Source organism: Arvicanthis niloticus, chromosome 2 (genome assembly GCF_011762505.2).
Source record: "Arvicanthis niloticus isolate mArvNil1 chromosome 2, mArvNil1.pat.X, whole genome shotgun sequence".
Lineage (NCBI taxonomy): Eukaryota > Metazoa > Chordata > Mammalia > Rodentia > Muridae > Arvicanthis > Arvicanthis niloticus.
Genome location: NC_047659.1, coordinates 46,818,877 through 46,839,466, shown reverse-complemented (window position 1 = coordinate 46,839,466; position 20,590 = coordinate 46,818,877). Strand labels below are relative to the sequence as shown.

Here is a 20,590-nt window from a genome sequence, read left to right as displayed (position 1 = left end):
ATACCCCAACTAAAGATGAAAGGAGGGACGGAAAAGGAATCAGGGAGAGAAGAAGGGAAGAAAATTCAGAGAGGACTCACGCAGTATCAGGATGGAAGGATCCATTTTGTATTTTCCAACTGGGTTAGCTGGTTTACCAAAATACCATCATAATCTTCAGAGGAAAATATTAAGGCCTAGGAGTCTTGCCTTTGGTAGCCAGATTGACATTAATAAAAATAAAATCTGCATGGGAAGGCAGACACTTTTGCCCATTGTTATTTACATTGGAGAAGGTGAAGAATGTAGATATCAAAGAGAAACCAGAAAATCACACTATTTGCAATAGTCTTCTTTGACTGGGGTTGTTACCTTGGTATTTCTATTAGTGTTTCTTTGAATTTTGAATAGTGACAATTCTGCTTCACCTCTGCCTTATAACTTGGGAATTAGACTTTTGGAAACTGAGCAAACAAAACAATCGAACAAAAACAACACTAAAACTTTGACTTTGAGACTATACCTAAATGATGGGCAAGGTGAGTTGCTGTCTCAGCCTCCACAGACCATGCGGGAAGGCCACTGGCCTGCTATTCAGTGTGAGCAGGGCCCTGAGGTGTGGTAAACTTTCATAGAGAGTGAAACCTCCCCAGATCCATTTGGGGAGCTTTGGGGAGTTGTGTTTTGCATGATGCAGGATCAGAGAGCTGCACATAGGTATCTTAAATATAACAATGCCCCCCCCCCCTTTTTTTAGTTGATGTAATAAAATAGTCTTAGGGCTGAAGAGATGGCTCAGCAGTTAAAAGCACTGACTGCTCTTCCAGGGGACTTGAGTTCAATTCCCAGCAACAACATGGTGGCTCACAACCATCCATAACTCCAGGTTCAGGGATCTGATGCCCTTCTCACCCTTCTCTGGCACCAGGCACACCTGTGGTATACCAAATACATGTGGTCAAAATACCAGTATACATAGAATAAAATAATCAATTTTAAATGGTCTTAAAATTTAAGGTTACTTGGTGGTTGAGTGCATGTTGGAAGAGGTTTCAATCTACAGCATGGAAAAAAAATAAAGTAGTGCTTGGTTTTTGTGTATATGCATAGGAAAAAATAAACAAGTTTAGGGAATATTCCTTATTATACATTGATATTTTTCTAGGAGCAGCAGGCATTGAATAGTTGAGGGTCTTGAAGAATCCTGTTTAAATAGCCAGGTTTTGATCTGCAATAATTATATTTGTTGTTTCTGACCTTAGCAATGGGTGAACCATGAACTCCAACTTCCAGATGTTACTTTCTTCCTTAAAACCTAAATTGCATAGCCTTCCCTAAGGGTACAAAGTACACTTTGTTTTAGTTAGATAGCCCCCCTTGTATTTAAGGGCTGGTAGCTAATTGTTTTAATGACAGAGACTCCTTCGGGTCCACTTTGAGAAAAAAAATAAATGCAGAGTCCAAACCACATTTCTTTCTTTTGAGTTTTAAAAGTTGTGTGTTGTTCCTTCCTAGGCTGCCGGAGGGAGTACCTCACACCAAGTTAGCTTCTCCTACTTCAACGCGTTTAACTCCTTACTCAACAATATGGAGCTTGTGCGGAAGATCTACAGCACGTTAGCAGGCACGAGGAAAGACGTTGAAGTCACCAAGGGTAAGATTTAAAAGCTGAATCTTTGAATCCATGCTTTTCATCAGACAGATTGACCAATGTTTGTTTTTCATCAGATAGACAGGAGGCCACTGTAAGCCCACCACAGAACAAGGGGATCAGGAAAGTCAGCTGCCATTTGCATGTGCGTGTTTGACGCATGCGCATGCTTCACGTGCGCCTTAGAAGCCCAGGTGCAGTGTTTAATGAGATACTGAGGTCAGGAATGCAAAAGTGCTTTTGACAGTTTTGAAAAGAGCCTTGGCCCAATCTGTCAAACAGGTCAGTGGCAGTGTGGCGGCAGCTTGTTTGTACTGAAAACTAGTTGCCATGGAGAGAGGAACAAGGCCACTGCTTTTGGGTGAGTGTTGGCCGGGCGTCTTGGGAGACCTCAGGGGCCACCTTTATCTTGTAACTCTGGAGACCAGGGGGAATGAGCAAGAGAAGAACTAGAAAGGATTGTTTTGTTGTTGAAGTTGATCTGTTTCTGCAATTTCATCCTCTTAACAGTTATTTTAACCCCAGCTTTTCGGAAAGTATTTAAATTTAGCTTTACATATTTAGAAAAGTGCTAAAATCTCTCTCTCTCTCTCTCTCTCTCTCTCTCTCTCTCTCTCTCTCTCTCTCTCATATCTCTCTCTCTTCTTCTCTCTCTCTTCTTCTCTCTCTCCTTTTCTCCCTTCTTTCTCCCTCCCCCTATCCTTGCCCTCCCTTTCCCCCTCTCCCCCACCCCCTTTCTCTATGTGACTTTATATTAGACTCTTGAAATACTAACCTTTGTTTCTTTCTCTTCCAGAGGAATTTGCCCAGAGCGCCATACGCTATGGACAGGTTACTCCACTAGAAATTGATATCCTGTACCAGCTTGCGGACCTATATAATGCTTCAGGGTAAGATTTCCAGTGATTCTTTGTGGTGTTTAGTACAGGTGGATCTTTTGAGATGTGACATATAGCACATCCTTTACCAACAGCCTTTTCAGTGTATAGATTCTTTTTTTTAACTAATTTTTTTACTTTGCATCTCAATATCCACCCCCTCTCCTCCCAGTCTCTTCTCCCATAGCCCCTCCCCCACTCCCCCTTCCCCTTTTCCTCTGAGAAGGGGGAGGCTTCTCTGGGTATCACCCTACCTGGCACATCAAGTCTCTGTAGGACTAGGCTCATCCTCTCCCACTGACGCTAGACAAGGCAGCCTAAGTTAGAGGGATGGGATCCATAGACAGGCAACAGATTCAGGGACAGCCCACCCCACTCCAGTTTTTGGGGGACCTACATGAAGACCAAGGTACCCATCTGCTACATATATGTAGAGTGGCTTAGGTCTCGCCCATGCTAGCTCTTTGTTGGTTAAGTCTCTGGGAGCTCCCAAGGGTCCAAGTTAGTTGACTCTGTCTGTCTTCCTGTGGATTCTCTGTCCTCTTCAGGTCCCTCAGTCTTTTCCCTAACTCTTCCCCAAGACTCCCTGAGCTCCATCTAATGTTTGGCTGTGGTTCTCTGCATTTGTTTCCATTGGCTGGTGGGTAGAGCCTCTTGGAGGACAGTTATGCTAGACTCCTGTCTGCAAGCATAACAGAGTATCATTAATAGTGTCAGGGATTGGTTCTTGCCCATGGAGGGTTTCAATTTGAAACAGTCATTGGTTGGCTATTCCCCCAGTTTCTGCTTCATCTTTGTCCCTGAACATCTTGTAGAGGGGATGAAGTTTTCGGTTGAAGGTTTTATGGGTGGGTTGGTGTCCTTATTCCTCCAAGAAGTCTTGGCTGGCTACAGAAGATAATTCGGGCTCCATATCCCCCACTGCTAGGAGTCTTAGGTAGAGTCACCCCATAAACTCCCTGCCCCCCAGCCTCTGGCACATCCTATAGATGTGGCCCCCTTGGATTTCAGTTTTTATTCCCCTGCTCTCCCTACACCTGCCCCCTGCCCCCATTCTTGTCCCCATCCCCTCACCCATCCAATTCCCTCCCCCCATCTACCTCTAATGTCTATTTTATTTCCCCTTCTGAGAAAGATTCAAGCATTCTCCCTTGGGCTCTCCTTGTTATTTAGCTTCTTTGGGTCTGTGGATTGTTGGGTGGTTAGCCTAGACTTCATAGCTAATCTTCACTTATAAATGAGTACATACCATGCATGTTCTTTGTGGGGGCACACCTTTAATTCTAGTGCTCAGGGGGCAGAGGTAATTGAGCTTCTGAGAGTTCAAGGCCAGCCTGTTCTACATAAGGAAGTTGCAGGACAGCCAGGGCTACACAGTACCTGTGTCCAAAACAAAAACAAAAGAAAGAATTAAATTAAATAAGCTTTGTCTTCAGTGTATAGATTCTTAGCAAGAGAAATGGGAGGAGAGAAACAGAAGATGGAGGGCCAGAGAGGCAGAGGGAGGGAGAGAGAGGAAGAACTAGGGGCAGAAGCAAAGGGAGTGGGTTGGAGCAAAGAGCCAAGAGATGAAAGCAGAGGAGGGGGCTGGGGAGAATGAGAGAAGGGGTTCAGGGTGAGAGTGCAGAGGGAGAGGGAGGAAAATGAGAAGCAGAGAGTTGAGGAGAGGGAGAAGATGGACTTAATGCAGGTTTTCCCGGTGGTTTGAATTTAACGAGATTTGTAGAAACTTGGTTAAGTTTGTAAATTCATTTAAATAAGGCTGAGGTACATGGAAGAACATCCTTTTGGATCGCCATAAAAGGTGTTTTTTTTTCTGAATAGCGAGTACCCAATTTGTGTCGGAGAGTATTACTTTCTTAAGATATGCCTAATACAGCATCATACTTCTTCCAGCGACAAGCTCAGATGTTTGTTTATGCCTTTGTTATAAGTTAAAAACACAAAAGTGTGTAAAGGGCATTTAACATGCAAATACATGCAAAAGTATGCAAATGTACGCAGAGCCCTCAAGCACAAGCGCCCTGTGGAGCGAATGGTCTGTTTAAAAGCCTGGGTTGTTGTTGTTTCTGGTTCTTTAAATAGTAATATTGGATATACTGGGCCTGACGGGATGGATCTGCAGTTCAGGACACTTGCTCCTTTTGCAGAGGACTCAGGTTTGATCCCAGCATCCATCCGCATTGGGTGGCAGGTACCTGCTTTGGAACTTCAGCTCCAAAGGATATAACACTCTCTGGTGGCTCCAGAGGGCACCTGCACTCACAAGCGCAAACCTGCACCTGCACATACATACAAAGACACATAATTAAAAATAATTTTTAAATATCTGAGGACTGCAGGAGTTGGATACGCATAGCATATGTGCCTTCTTGCCTTCTCGCCGCATGGCACATTTCTAGACAGATGATATTTAGTCTTTCAGCTGCCTTGTATGCCAGCAGTGTTGGGTGATTGACAAAAACAACCAGGCCGTGTCTCAACCATCTAAAATTCACACGCTTAGACAAATGCTTTGAGCCTCTTTCATGTGAATACATGTTTTTTTTTTTTTTAAAGTCCTTCTCAAAGCTACATCTAAAGTGACCTTTTATCTGGCTCACAGAATGTACTTATTTTTAAGTCAGTTTTGACATCCATAGTGCTGCGTTCACATGATTCAAAACTCAAGGGCTTTGAAGAAGAGTACTATAAAAAAAGAAAGAAGGAAAGAATGGAAGAAGGAAAGAGAGAGAGAGAGAGAGAAAGAAAGAAAAAGAAAGAATGAATGAATAAGACTCCTTCTAGCTTACTGTCTTCCTCCCTGTTTCTAACCTTCCTGTGGGACACTGGGGACTTCTGCATTGTGGAGCGGGAATGTGGACCTTTGCTTTGGTGGGATCCCTGCTCACTGGTCAAGTCCATCATTAGAATTCCGTTAGTTCCCTCCACGGGGATTTCTCTGGAGGCTTTTGCTTTTGTTGTAAATAAGATCTGAAGGTTCATTGTTTTTCCTCACTAAAATGGTCATAAAATGTGAATAAGAAAGTGGCCCCTATAAATACTATCTCTTCAGCATTTGGGGGAGAAAGCTGTGCTCTACCTGAGGGGTTTGTCTGTCTAACAGTTCTCTCTGCCACCTTTCTCCCTTAAGGCGCTTGACTCTGGCAGACATCGAGAGAATAGCCCCACTGGCCGAGGGGGCCTTGCCTTACAACCTGGCAGAGCTTCAGAGGCAGGTATGAGCAGTTCGTGGTGACTCTGTCCACCTTCAAAAATGCTGAAATGGGGAGGCTGGAGAGATGGCTCAGAGGCTAAGAGCACTGGCTGCTCTTCCAGAGGATCCTGGTTCAGTTCTCTGCATGTGGCAGCTCACAACTGTCTGTAACTCCAATTCCAGGGGATCCCATGCCCTCACATGTTAGCAAAACACCAATGCACATTAAAAATAAGAAGAAATCATCATCATCATCATCATCATCATCATCATCATCATCATAATAATAATAATAATAAAAAAGCTGACGTGAGGTAAGGAAACAAGCCTAAAAGACTGGCATGAATTTTAAAGGCTCTAGGGGCCCTAGCTTGGAGGTTCTGTTTGTCTCCCACATCCTGGAGACCTGATGCGATGTGATGACTAGGTTTTAAGTTTCAATCTTCTAGCTTATTAAGATGAGGAAAGTAAGAGTTACGCTTGGGGGTGTGACCTCCTTAGCAGTCATTTGCTTAAGCAGCCTTAAAGATAAATTAGTGTTCAGGCCACTTTGTGGTTAAGCTGATATTTATAGGACTTTTTTTTTTTTTTTTTTTTTTACAAAGCATTTTGCAATTGAAACAAACTTGTCACTGTGATTGTGCCTAACAGATTACAGGACGGAAAAAGAAAATGTATCTGATTAGTGAACCATAAAGAAACTTTGTTTTTCTTTAATGTTAAATATAATAAAAATGAGGCCAATGTCTTGTAATGTTAGTGCAGCTCCATTTTGGATTTTCTAAATGTTCTCAGTAGAAAAAGCCAGACCCCATGAGATAACCTCCAAGATTGAATGGAGCCACTTTTTCAGAAAAGGAAGTCTTGTTTTAAGTGGAAACCTGGACTTCTGGAGGAGGATCATGGGGCCTTGTGGGGTCTGAGGTCTTGAGGAGCTGGCCTCTTCCCCCTGATATTCCATTGGGCTTAGCCTTGAAGAACCTCTATTTCTCATTGTTCTTCATGAGGTTTTATGAAGTATTGGGAGACAGGAGAAGAAGTGAGGAACAGAAGGACAGAGACCAGTAGGGCATAAGGGTCACCTTGCCAAAGCACATGTATCTGCCTGTTCTTCATGTGACTTCTTGGTGAGCAGCCAGGGGTCGGCTTGCTGTTACCTTCCTTTGCCAATCAGGTTAGTGAGAAATCAAAGTACTCAGCCAGTATGGTGATGAGCGTCTGCAAGCCAGCACTCAGGAAGCTGAGGCAAAAAGATGCCATGAGTTCAAGGCCCACCGGAGCTACATGACAAGACTGTGATTACAAACCAACCAACCATGTTATTGACTGTGGGAAGGTCTGGTAGGAAATGTTTCTTCTGCTTGAGCTCCATAGAAAAATAAAGAATATTTTACTCAGTTGAAGCAAAGGGAAAATGCAAAAGAGCCCTTTGGTGCTTTAACTTATGGCCACGCTTTGTCTACGCATAGATCAGCGGTCTCTCTCGTGCAGAGGTTTAGCTTTTTGGTTTCCCCTTGCTCAAAATCTTTTGTTTTCTGTTTCCAAAGATTCCTTTCCATTTTTTGTTTTGTTTTGTTTTTTTCAGATAAAGACTACATAGTCCAGGCTAGCCTCAAACTCATTGTATAGCTAGGGTTAGCTCTGACTTCCTGACCCTCTAGTTTCCCCTTTCCAATCACTGGAATTATAAATTGGCCATCCACTGGGCTTCAAAGTTTATTTCTATTGTAAGTTCTCAGTTCTTAAAAATAGGTGGGTTTCAGCACTTGGGAGACAGAGGCAGGTGGATTTCTGAGTTGAAGGTGAGCCTGGTCTTCAGAGTGAGTTCCAGGACAGCTAGGGCTACACAGAGAAACCCTGTCTCCAAAAACAAAAACAACAACAACAAAAAATTTTATACACAGAGAAACCCTGTCTCAAAAAATCAAACCAAAAAAAAAAAAAAAAAAAAAAAAAAGGTGGGTTTATTGAAATTCATTGTTTTTTTTTAATAAAAATTTATAACATAAAAACTTAAGACATTGAAATATTTAACGACTTCTTACCAAATTGAACTTTGTATTTTGTACTGTGCATTTATGAAAATTGCTCTTGAGTTTTGAAAAACTTAATTGTGAAAAGATGTTGTTCAATGAATGTTCTGTCACTATCATATCTGACCTTGGAGATGTTGTTCATATCTGTTACTGGGGCTGGGGAGGACTCAGTGGTAGAGTGCTGGTATAATGTTTGTGAGACCCTGATTCACAGACACCACAAAAATAAATTAATAAACAAACAAGCATGCAAATACTTGTAACTGAGAAATAGTTCATTTAGCTTCTTCCAAATAAGTTAGTGTCAGCAGGATAGCTTAGTGTCTTATTCAGGAATCTCTAGAGCATCAGTTCTCAACCTGTGGGTCTTGATACCCTCCTCCCCTGGGAAGACCATTGGAAAACACAGATATTTATATTATTTTATATAAATTTATATTTATATTCATAGCAGTAGCAAAATTATAGCTATGAAGTAACAATAAAAATAATTTTATGGTTGGGGATCACCACAACATAAAGAACTATATTAAAGGGTCACAGCCAAGCTTAATCCCTGAGTTTGATTCTTAGAACTCATTTAGTAGAAGGACAGAATTAATTCCTGGAAGATGTCCTGTGGCCTCCAGGTTTACATGGTGGCATGCACACACATCACATAAAAAATAAACAAAAAAAAAAGCAATTCACATTAATGAACTTAAAAGTCCCAACTCATGTACTGTGACTTCTACAAATAAGTTAAAATTTAAAAATTCTCTTTAAAACAAACCCCACTTTGGCAGCTGGACACAGTCCAGGATGCCCGTCATCCCAGCAGCAGGAGGCTAAGGAGGAGGATGCTCACCCTGAGGCCAGCCTGTGCTGCTTAGCAGGACCCTACTTCAAACCAGGACTCCTCATTTCCTCTGTGACCCTGCTTCTGATGCTCACTGCCCCTTGCCCACCATTCTTGCTTCTAGCAGTTTTCCAGAGGTCAGATCTGTAACTCATTTCTAAGAAGGTGATATTATTACAGGAGTGACTTTTCTTTAAACAGGACAGCTTACCTATATAGTGACAATGCCGAACTCCAAATGGAGCACAGAGATTTTTCATATACAAGGATCCTCCTGTCTCCCCCACACACTCATCCCCCAGCCAGTCTAGCTTAGACTACAAGCTCTAGGTTTAGGAAAGACCCTCTCTCAAATGATAAGGTGGAGACCAATAGAGAAGGACACCTGATGTCAACCTCTGGTCTCCACATGACCTTATGCAATGACAACTTTGACAAGGGTCTTAGTTTTGCCTACTGTTGAAGAGACACACTCACCTTTATATCTCCTGAGTGTAGTCTTTACTGATAGTGAGTGCAAGTGTGGGAGACAGCTCAGCAGGTACAAAGCACATACTACAAAAGCCTGACCACCTGAGTTTGGTCCCCAGAATCCACTGAAAGGTGAAAAGAAAGAAGTGACTAAGTAGTTCTCTGACATCTACCTGTGAGCCAGGGGCACGTGTCACCCAAGCATTACACACACACACCACCACCACCACCACCACCACCAGTGTCTTAGTAAAGGTTTCTTTTGCTGTGAAGATACACCATGGCAACTGCAATTTCTATAAAGGAAAGCATTTAATTGGAGCTAGCATGGTTTCAGAGGTTCAGTCCGTTATCATGGCGGAAACCATGGCAACCTGCAGTTAGACATGGTGCTGGAGAAGGAGCTATGAGTTCTCCATTTTTATTCACATGCAGCAGAAGGAAACTGCAAGCCACACTGGGTGTGGCTTGAGCATAGGAGACCTCAAAGCCTGTCCCCATAGTGACATACTTCCTTCAACAAGGCCAAACCTTCTCTAACCAAGCCACATCTCCTAATAGTGCCACTCTCTATGGGCCAAACATTCAAATACATGAGGCTGTGGGGCCCATTTCTATTCAAACCACCACAGACAGTAAATAAAATTTAAAAGCAGATGTCCAAGAATGCTTGAATTATCATTAAACTTGAGACATTTACTGTGAGAAGAAAGGAGTGCATGAATATGGTATATGGTGAAAAAATGATATTTTTTCCTGCTTGTGACAGGGTTCTGTTATGTTGTACAGGCTAGCCTTTGACTCTCAGTCCATATGTCTCAGCCTCCCAGGTGCTGGGATTAAAAGGTGTGCTTGATTATACCCATCTAGACAATGTAACTTTGTGGGGTGTGGCAACAAAGAGTCTGTAATCTCCATACATGGTTGGTGGGGGAATCGGGCAAGAGAATCATCAGGAGTTCAGGGCCAGCCTTGGCCACACAACAGATTTGAGGTTGGCTTGGATTACATAAAATAGTATCTCAGAGTGGAGTAGGGGTGAGGGAAAGAGAAGAGAGAGCTTGGAGGTTTCTTTTGTGTTCTTGGGGTTGAACCTCAGCCTCCTACATGTTATGCAAGTACTCTACCCCAAGTACTCTATATCAGCAGCTCAAAAAAAAATGAACCCTGCCCCACCGCTACTGGCCTTAAACTCACTTTGTAGCAAAGGCTGGTTTTGAACTTGTATCCTTCTGCTTCCATCTCCTGAGTGCTGGAATTACAGCTGTGTACTTCTCCACCTGTTTGTGAGTGCTGGGGATCGAACCCAGGGTTCATTGTTCTAACTGAGCTATGTCTACACTTCCTCCAATGGAAGTTGTAATTTGAAGAAACTAAGTTAGGTAAAAGTTAATAAAAGGCTGCAGAGAAAAAGATGTGCACATGTTTAATGCTTGTACCAGTTTGGAGGTTAAGCCTGGGTTATCCCTCTATGACCATGGGCAAACGATTCTCCTTATTTTTTTCTCTATGTGTGCTCCATGTTTACTCTTTCAACTATTTGGGGTAAATGGTCTGTGATGAACCTTCTCAGGCATATAACCTGTGTGTGTGTATGTATGTGTGTGTGTGTGTGTGTTGTGTTTCTATGAGAAAGTATTTTAAAGCTCTATGCTGTTGCTCAAAATGAGCTGAGTTGAGCTCTGCCTTAACATTCCTAGGATGACTGCATCTTTATTTCACACATGCTGTTTCTTATTCTGAGGGCTTTGTCTCTCTGTGTAGTCTGTAGTCTCTTGGACCATCTTTGGTCTTGGATTCATGAATACACAGAGGAAAACATTACAGTTTACTTGCTAACTCCACAAAAGTGAAACATGTTCTCAATCAAAAAGGAGGAAGTCAGGTTTATATGAAAGCTGTTATTTATTTACAAATCATTAATCTCATTAAACGTTTTAGGTCAGAAGATACTGCAGTCTTTAATGGGTCTGAACTCCCTCATATTGGGAGGAAAGTATGCATACATTGTTTTATGCATAGAAATAAGAAAATAATTAAAATGTGTATATTTTCCCTGTACCCACTTGGTCCTTCTATACTGTCATGGCTTTGGGTTTTAGTCATACTTTGTAAGGCTAATAATACAGAACGGCAATGGAAGACCTGGAAAACCGTAAGTGTGGCTCAGAGTGGCTTCCGTTTGTGTTGCTCAGCCCTGCCTTGCTCCTCTGACCGCGTGCACATCATGTAGAACCCAGCTTTGTTGTTCTCAGACACTTGCTGTAAAATTGACTTCAGATATTCTTGTTCTCCCAAATTGGTATGTGTTGTTGGAAGAAGCTTTCTCTCCATTGAGTTGACATGCTCTATAAAGCAGCTTGGTGTAGGCTTGGTTTGTTAACTGACAGGATCCCTTCCTACGATTAACACAAATAAATAAATAAACAAGCAAGCAAACAAATGAACCTCGTTTCAAATGAAATCTCAAATTCCCGAGGGAGCCAGTTAAAAGCATTTAAGAATCTCAACTTCATTCTGCTTTGACAAACACTTAATTAGCCTCGTTAACTATCAGCTTTAACCTTATCAGGTTAACTTATTAACCTTATTGGGTCCTAACCTTAAGGGGAAAGTGCCTTTGGCCCCTTTGCTCACAGTAGGTGATTGTCTCAGACCTGAATATTTTCCTTTAGCCTAAATGCTAAAAACTCAGCACATAGTCATTATAGGAATGACAGTTATAGGGACATTGCATTTATGAATATTCATGATGTGAAACCTATAGCATTAATTACATTAATTTGCATAGCTGAATACAAGGAAAGCATAAGTTGTAATGATAACTAAGCCTTAAGAAAAAACATCTCAGTAACCCTACACTGGTATGTTTTCTTACAAATGCTGTTTAATAGAAATGAAGGTGACATTTCTGTCAAAAGGCATTTGGGTATTTATAGTTCGAGATGTTTTAGCTAAGAGTTAAAGCACAGAATAATCCTTCAGTTTTCATAGGATTTTTCAGGGCTTATAAACATTCTTTGAAGAAAGAGAGTTGAAAGAGAAATCTGTATTGTTGACTGCAGGAGAAACCTCCCATGTGAATAAGGAAATTAGTGGTCACCTGACTCTTCTTTGGGATCATAGACTATTATTTTATGAAAATAACCTTTTTTTTTTCTTTTTAAGATTGGTTTCAACTTTGGATCCAACATTTGTTTGCCTTGAGTTCATTTTTTAAAGTTCTTATTTTTATTTTATGTTTATGGGTGTGTGTGTGTGTGTGTGTGTACGTGTGTACTTGCAGCTTGTGGAAGCCACAAAATCGCACCCCTGGAAATTGAGTTTTAGGTCATTGTGAGCCACCATGTGGGCGCTGGGAACTGAAGCCAATTCCACTGGGAAAGCAGCCAGTCTTAACCATTGAGCTATCTCTCCAGCCTTTGGCTTTGAACTCTTGACCCACTGGCTTTTGCCTTCTGAGTAGGTGCGATTACAGGTATGCATCACTGCGCTTAGCTTTAGTCTATATATTTTAATTCAACTTTCTTTAACTTGAGTTAAAGTCTCCTGTAGCCAAGATGGGTCTTGAACTTACCATGTAACTGAGGATGACCTTGAATTTGTGAAACTCCTCCCTCCATTCCCTTAGAACTAGAATTCATGTCTGACTCGCCATATCCAGATAATAGCTTTTTTTTTTTTTTTTTTTTAGTTTATTACTGTATTTGTGTGTGTATGTGTAGGTGTACATGTGTGGAGCTCAGAGGACATCTTTTGGGAGTAAGTTCTCTCCTTTCACCGTGGGTTCTGAGGATCAAATTCAGGTCATCAGGCGTGTACAGCAAGCACTTTAGCTGCTGAACTACCTCACCAGCCACCACTGCTGCCACCTCCTCCTCTTCTTCCCTCTCTTCTTCCTCTTCTTCTCCCTCTCTTCTTCTTCCTTCCTCTCTTCCTCCTCCTCCCTCTCTTTCTTCTTCCTCTCTTCCTCCTCCTCTTCTTCCTCTTCCTCCCTCTCTTCCTCCTCCTCCCTCTCTTCCTCCTCCTCCCTCTCTTCCTCCTCCTCCTTCTTTTTGAAAAGCTCATTACAACAAAGTAGGCATTTTATTACTTTGTTCCAATCTGCTTATAGAACATATTGGATATTTTCGTACCAAAAATACTAGGTTCCAGATTGGCACATTGATGCTGACAAGTCACTCCAGGTGCAGGACTGTGGGACAGCATCTGAACCGCAACCAGATTTATTTCATTTTTATTTTACTAGTATCATAGATTTTGTTAGCACCATGCATATGGTTAGGACAATAGTTGTTAGAGATTTTAGATGTGATCAGTCTTCTCTGGCCTGGAACTGACAGACATCTGCCTGCCTCTGTCTCCTGAGTGCTGAGATTAAAGCTCTCCTCCGCACACTGGACAATTTTGATATATTCCTAAAAGGAAGATTTTTTTTTTTTTTTTTTTTTTTTGCTTTGGGCAGTGCATGCCTGCAATCCCAACACTTGGGAGGCAGGAGGGTTAGTGATGTAAGACTATCCTCAGCTAGATAGCAAGTTCAAGGCCAAGCTAGGATCTAAGACTTTGTCTCAAAAGACACAATAAAGGGTTGGTGAAATGGCTCAGCTTGTAAAGGCGCTTGCCACCCAACCTGACAACCTGAATTTGATCCTCAGAACCTTCACAGTGGAAAGAACTGATTGCAGAAAGTTGTCTTCTGGCTCCACATGTGAGCTATGGCAGTACATACCTCCCTACCTCAAGGCATAGACAGTGACTGAACGAGTGATTGAATGTTAAGAACAGTAAAATATTAAAAAATGATAACTTAAAGAGGAGCAAATGTTGTCTGCGCTTCATTTGCTTACTTAAGAGTTTTGTTTCTGGGAGGGCTTGAGATGGGGCTCAGTGAGACAGTGCTTGCCGAGCTCCCATGAGGCCTGGATTCAGCCCCCAGTACTGCAAAAGCAAGTGTATCAACACAAACCTCTCTGGGATAATAATGTATCCTCCACAGAGTCCATATGTGAAAACTAGGAAAAAGCTACTCTACATTTTGCTGGGGTGTGTGTGTATGTGTGTGTGTATGTGTGTGTGTGTGTGTGTGTGTGTGTGTATATATATATATATATGAGTGTATTGAGGGCATGTATACCTGTGTAGCACATGTAAGCTTAGTGCTCTCAGAGGAATTCTCTGGAACTGAAGTTACAGGTGATAGTGCACCACCAAGAGGGTGCTGGAAACCCAAACAGGGTCCTCTGCAAAAGCAGTGGGTGCTCTTAATTTCTGGGTGATTTCCCTTCAGCCCTGGGGTGTTTCTCTTTAAAAAACAAACAAACAACAAAACCCCACTGTTTTCTTTCAGATTTAGATTTCTTTTCTTTTCTTTCTTTCTTTCTTTCTTTCTTTCTTTCTTTCTTTCTTTCTTTCTTTCTTTCGTAGTTGCAAATTCTCAGACTTTTCTATTTTCTTCTTCCCCCTCAGCAATCTCCTGGCTTGGGCAGACCTATCTGGCTCCAGATTGCCGAGTCTGCATACAGGTTCACTCTGGGCTCGGTTGCCGGAGGTGAGTGTCATGTCTGTGACTGCTTTAAACTGGTTTTGCTGTAACATTATCCCAGCAGATAGGACAGCTCAGCAAAGGTATAGTTCACTGTTCCTGGGGGTCAGGACTGTGGAGCTTTCAGAGGATTCTTTATTTCTACTTGTGCTCAGAGGGCTTGTCATAGCATGGCTGTGGCCCTCTGGCTCCAGCCTGTCTTCAGCGTAAAACCTCTGTAATCATGGGACAGTCTGGAGTGCACTGCTGCACGCTCACTCCTTAATCACATTAGGTAAGGCCAGTGTGAAAAATGGAGATAAAAAAACTGAGTGCATGAGGACATGCTAGGGACAGGATGGAAGCTAAGATCTGAGATGAAAACTCAGAAACTGATGAAATAAAACACCCACAGAGAATCACAGTGGCTGGCTTGTGATTTTTCTTTCCTTTTTTTGGCTTAAGAGTATCCAGATAAGTTGTTTATTTGCTAAAAAGAATCCCTTCTCCTCTCTCTACTCATAGAGAGTCCATTAAAAATATTTTTATTTGTGTATATGTGCACACGCACGTGTGAGGATTACTTCATGCATGTTGAGATCAGAGGGCAACTTGGCCATGCTTCTCTTCTTCCATAGTTCGGGGTCCAGGGATTAAACTCAGGTTGTCACACTTGATGGCAAGCACCTTTGCCTGCTGAACCACCACCTCACCAGCCTGAGACTATTTTTACTTAAATAATCTACAGAAAAAAAATGTATAGAACACTTAGTTGAGAAGAACCTCCCAAAATATTTAAATATTCCTGAGTTTTCAAAACTAGCTGGGACTGGTGCCTGATATATTTTTTTTTCAGCCTCAGTTTTAGAAGGTGCCGAGAATGTTCTACTTTCAACAGCTAAAAAATAGAACACTCTAGAGTCTGTGAAATATTTCAGTCCCCAAGAAATTCTATAACATGACTTTAGGCTTTTGTTTGATTGACTTTCAACCAAATTCTATACATGGGGATAGGATCATGTCAAGGATTCCTCCCCCAAGGGATGGTTGTTGCTTAGATTTACCTAAATGCTTCAGTGAACTAAACTTTAAAATTATAACCTCTTGGCTTCCATACGGTCATTTCATAGTTATGAAGAGCATTTATTTAGGCATTTAATAGAAAATATAAAGAAACGGTACGGGGGAGCTGTGGTTACATCTGCCTTGTCATCCCAGCAGAGGCTAGCTAATCTCTGTGAGTTCAAGGCCAGTATGGCCTACAGAGTGAGTTCTAGGAGAGCCAGGGCCAGAGAAACCTTGTTTAGAAAAAGAAATCAACCAACCAACAAACAAGCAAAAAACAAAAGAAAGAATAAAGAAAAATGGTATCCATATCTGTATGGTATACATAAATTGTTTAATTTCACTAAAAGCAAACTGAGAGCTGGTATTCTAAGATTGGTTGGTGATGACTTGAAAATCTACTAACTCACACATAAGATATCAAAGATTTTTTATTTTAGGACATGCTAGTTAAACGCTCTACCACTGATCGTTTTGTCCCTTGAAGCAGCTCTTTATAGACCCCGCCGCTTGCGTACTGCTGTCTTTTGGCTCTACTAATAGAGATGGAAAATTGTGATGAGGGCCTTCGGTGAGCCTAGACGCTGTGTTCTATTTTTCACCTATGGAGATGAGGTCTGATGCCCTTAGGGACGCTCCATCTAATTGTGTTCCTTTTGTTAAACCTGAAAATTGTTCTGTTTGTAGCTGTGGGGGCCACTGCCGTGTATCCCATAGACCTGGTGAAGACCCGGATGCAAAACCAGCGTGGTACCGGCTCTGTGGTCGGGGAGCTGATGTATAAAAACAGCTTCGACTGTTTTAAGAAAGTGTTGCGCTACGAGGGTTTCTTTGGATTGTACCGAGGTGAGTACACATAGCTCAGCTGCCCACATTGGTGATTTGTGTGTGTGTGTGTGTGTGTGTGTGTGTGTGTATGTGTGTCACCATCAGCAGATTTTTAACCCACTCGTTATGGCGACCAATTAGGGCTGTTTCTTTTTCTCTGTCCCCCTCTTTGCTCCTTTTCCTGTGTTGCCTTCTTTCTGGTGACTAGCCATATTAGTAAACAGGTGTTCCTTCCTCCTTCCTGCTGCTTTTAATTCTTGAGCTCCAAATTCCACACCTCTCCCAATGTGTGTTCCTGAGCATGCTCTTTGAGGGCCCCGCTGCTCCGAGAGGTAGAAGAGAACTATATTAACACCAGTTCCCTGTAAAATCCAAGCCAGGTGCTAATTGAAGGTGAGACCCTGTCTATATACACTTGTTTCAGTGAGAAGAAATGCCAATTTAAAAAAATATTTTAGTTTAGTCTTTTCCAAGGAGACCTGTAGTAAGTCTTTTCCAGTTAAGTCATCTGAATTTTTAAAAGGCAGGCACACCTTAGGCCCAAGTTTCAGCTAGCTCAGGCAGAGCTCAAACTTCCTCTCTCTCCTCGCAGTGACTGAGGCTGAGCGCCTAGCTGTCGCATCCTAGGCTGCTGCCCTGTGCAGAATTCTCCCCCCCAAAAGGCTTTGTAGGAACTTGTCTTCTTGGAGAGAGGGTGCCTTTCATCTACATGTTTTCTCGTTAGAATTTTGGGTTCCTTTGCAGGGGAGATTAATTTTTTAATCCCTTTGGGCGCCACTTGGAATTCTTTGAAATACTCTTAGCATGCTCTGGTCCCAAGCATTTGTGTAATTTACTGTACGTGTTTGTTTGCATTCCCAGGCTTATTAATCCCCAGATCATTCTGAGCTCTTTCGAACTGTTTGGCTTAGAACTGTTGCTGGGAAAGAGAGACAGATTGAATCAATGGGTGGGAGAAGAAACACCTCGTAGTTGGTATCATATTCAGGCATTTGAGTGGACACATTTAGAGTCCAAGAAGACCATTTGCATTTTTGCTGTGGATACTGTGTATGAAGTAAATAGGCCCAAATGCCCTGCTACTGAGAGAGAATATAATGAAATTTCCTCACATACTCAAAACGTTTTGGCTCTGAAAATCCAGGCTGTATAACTTGTTATTTACAGGGGCAACAGTGGCCACTGCCTGGAGTGTCTGGGGCTGGCAATGCAAAAACTTGTTTTAAATGGACTCAGCTCTTCTAACTAGATCTTATTTAAAGGGGGAAATCACAGGAGAGTGGCACTAAGGTTGTTTATTTCTTTGCCATCTCCAATCTTTCATTATTGGATAATGACCTTTCTCTTAATTAGTATGGTTTTAAGTTACAAAGGGTGTCTACAAAGAACCGTCAGAAGGGATCTAGCTATGCCATGAATAGCCGTCTCAGTAGATAGGTACTTCTAGATTTTTGTTTGGGAGGGCTCTCATACTAATTAAATGGGTGCAATATAGCAAGCAGGGGAGGATGCTGTTGACTTTATGCAGGATCTAAGCTGATAAAATGAGTCCTTTAAATGAGAGACTTTTGTATTAGAGAGACAATTGTAGGACCCCTGCCTGGGAGCACAGTGATTGTTGAGACTGTCATATATTGCTTAGAACTGGCCCATTATTGTGTCAGATGATTGACAAAGTTGTTGACAGATTAGCTAAATTTCTTTGCAGGCAACAATGATAAAATGACAGAAATCAGTACTTTATTAACATTCCACGAGCTTTAAGGAGGAAAGTTGTAAAACAAATACACATGCTGACACCGGCGTTCTGGAGCTAGATTAAAAAAAATAGGGTCTGATGATCAGGAAGGCAAGAAAGTTAAGACTGCCATCTGCTGATTTATTCTTTTAGGCCAGTCTGCGGCCCGTGAAAGGTGTGTGCAGATTTGTTTGATAATTCAGTTTGACTGACAGCAGCCTGTATGCACGATTACTTGCTGGCTCTCAACTCCCAGAAAATCACTCATCAGCATCCTTCAAAGAGGCTTAAGATGAGAGCGGCAAGCAAGCTCGCAGACACACGTATCACTCCCCCAGACTACTTGGTTTTAAGGCTAGAAGATGAGTTTATTGCTAGCATCTTTAAAAAGAAATGTATGCAAAAAAGAAAGTATTCCAGCAACCTGGTCAAGCTGCAGGCTCTAGAAAGCTGATCTCCGTGGGTATCTGCAGAGGGAGTTGTTTACATATGACTGACTGTTCTCTTCCAGTTTGCAGCCGGCCTGGGAAACGTAGCTTTCTAAGCATGATTTCTTTTGTTTTGAGCAGTCTTTTTAAATGCCTTAAATTTGACATATATTAGTAAATAAAAATATAAATGGCACATATTTTCATCTGAACTGATACTAAAAGCTGCATTTTTCTTTACAGTCCTAGCTTTCTTTTAAATAACTGAGTGCCTTGCAGAATGTTGGGCTTCTCTGAGAAGATAATGGGGGCAGATACTCAGTAGCAGCCGCTCTCCTTTGTGCTCTGCAAGGAGTGTACACTGTAGCAAAACCTGGCTTGCTTATAGCACTGGCTTTGTGAAGTGTCTGTGTGCTCGTCTGCTGCAGTTGGGAATAGGAAGAGATTTGGTTACGGAGTGGAGAAAGCCCACAGGCTCTGTTCTTTCCTTGTGTGCTTTTATGGAGACGTTAGATAATGAAGCTATGTTTGTTTATTTATTTTTAAGGATATTAAGGAAAAACATTTTTTGGCTTGGAGAAAAATCACATTATATTTGAGGTAAATTGTACACACACACACACAGTTTTTAGGATAATCCCTTCTCCCCATTAAGATGAAAACCTTGAGATACTAGGTGGGTAACTTAGAGGAAAGCACTTCCTTGTTGGGCTTGCACATTCACATCCAGATGTCTGTTTTGCAAATAATTCTCTCCTTCTACACAGGTCTGATCCCACAGCTGATAGGAGTTGCACCAGAAAAAGCCATTAAGCTAACAGTAAGTTTCTTTGCCAATGAACTGATGTCATTTATATAGATTGTCCTGGAGCCAGAAATAAGATCGATGTTGGTGCGACTGGAGCGCTGTATGGCACTTGTAAAAAATTTCACATATATGTAGACAATTGATAAAATTGTATTTTTATCGTGAGACAAGCATTTTGATAATTTGGAGATACATTGGTGTACCATCAGAGGAAATGTTGGGAAATTCTGATGAGCTGATCTTGTCTTCCTAATTAGGTTAATGATTTTGTCCGGGACAAATTTACCAGAAGAGATGGTTCCATCCCACTGCCTGCAGAAATCCTTGCTGGAGGTTGCGTATGTATCAATCCTGGGTATTTCTTTTTTTGTTGTTGTTTTTGTTTTTGTTTCAAGACAGGGTTTCTCTGTATAGCCTTGGCTGTCCTGGAACTCACTCTGTAGACCAGGCTGGCCTCGAACTCAGAAATCTTCCTGCTTCTACCTCCCAAGTGCTGGGATTAAAGGCGTGCGCCACCACTGCCCAGCCCTGGGTATTTCTTATAGCAAATATATTCCTCTATCCTCTCTGCAAGGTAGTTATGAAATATGAGTAATATTGCCCTTGAAATTTTTTATTACATTGTTCATGTGTGTGTGTGTGCGTGTGTGTGCATGTGTGTGTTGCATGCTATATGATATAGTGGCCAGAGATCAACTTTCAAAAATTGGTTCTTTCCTTCCATCCAGTGTGTCCAGGGAATTGAATTTAGGGCTATAGGCTTAGCAGAAGGCACCTTTACCCACTCAGACACCTTACTGGTACATCTCCCTTTAACTCAAATGATTGCCTTTGAAGGATGTTTTAAAATGAGTGTATGGTATGTATGGACAACCTTGGTGTCAGCCTCAAGAAAGCTGTCCACCTCCTTTGGGACAGAATCAGTCATCCACTTGAAGCTTAGCAATTAAGCTGAAAAGTGGGCTTCTGGGTTCCACTTCCACCATCACTTAGATTCCCAAGACAGGCACTACATGTGGCGCTAGGTGGCTTATGAGGATTGAGACCAGGTCCTAGGGTTTGCCTTGCTAACTGGTCCTCCTCCCCAGCATATAATCTGATTTTGAGTATTATTTTCATCGTTTGTTTAAGCTCCTGAAGCTCTATTGTC

At 41.9% G+C, this 20,590-nt stretch overlaps 1 protein-coding gene across 3 annotated transcripts in view; it reads left to right on the top strand.

Moving 5' to 3' along the window:
- Nucleotides 1-20,590, top strand: part of Slc25a12 (solute carrier family 25 member 12) — a 91,830-nt gene that overhangs the window by 54,405 nt on the left and 16,835 nt on the right. For all 3 annotated transcript variants that reach the window (XM_034495102.1, XM_076928895.1, XM_076928896.1), the window contains 7 exons: nucleotides 1,495-1,633; nucleotides 2,427-2,520; nucleotides 5,642-5,726; nucleotides 14,519-14,600; nucleotides 16,326-16,484; nucleotides 19,400-19,452; nucleotides 19,698-19,778. In XM_034495102.1, the coding sequence (XP_034350993.1) occupies nucleotides 1,495-1,633; nucleotides 2,427-2,520; nucleotides 5,642-5,726; nucleotides 14,519-14,600; nucleotides 16,326-16,484; nucleotides 19,400-19,452; nucleotides 19,698-19,778 (693 nt within the window). The remainder of the gene's footprint in view (nucleotides 1-1,494; nucleotides 1,634-2,426; nucleotides 2,521-5,641; nucleotides 5,727-14,518; nucleotides 14,601-16,325; nucleotides 16,485-19,399; nucleotides 19,453-19,697; nucleotides 19,779-20,590) is intronic.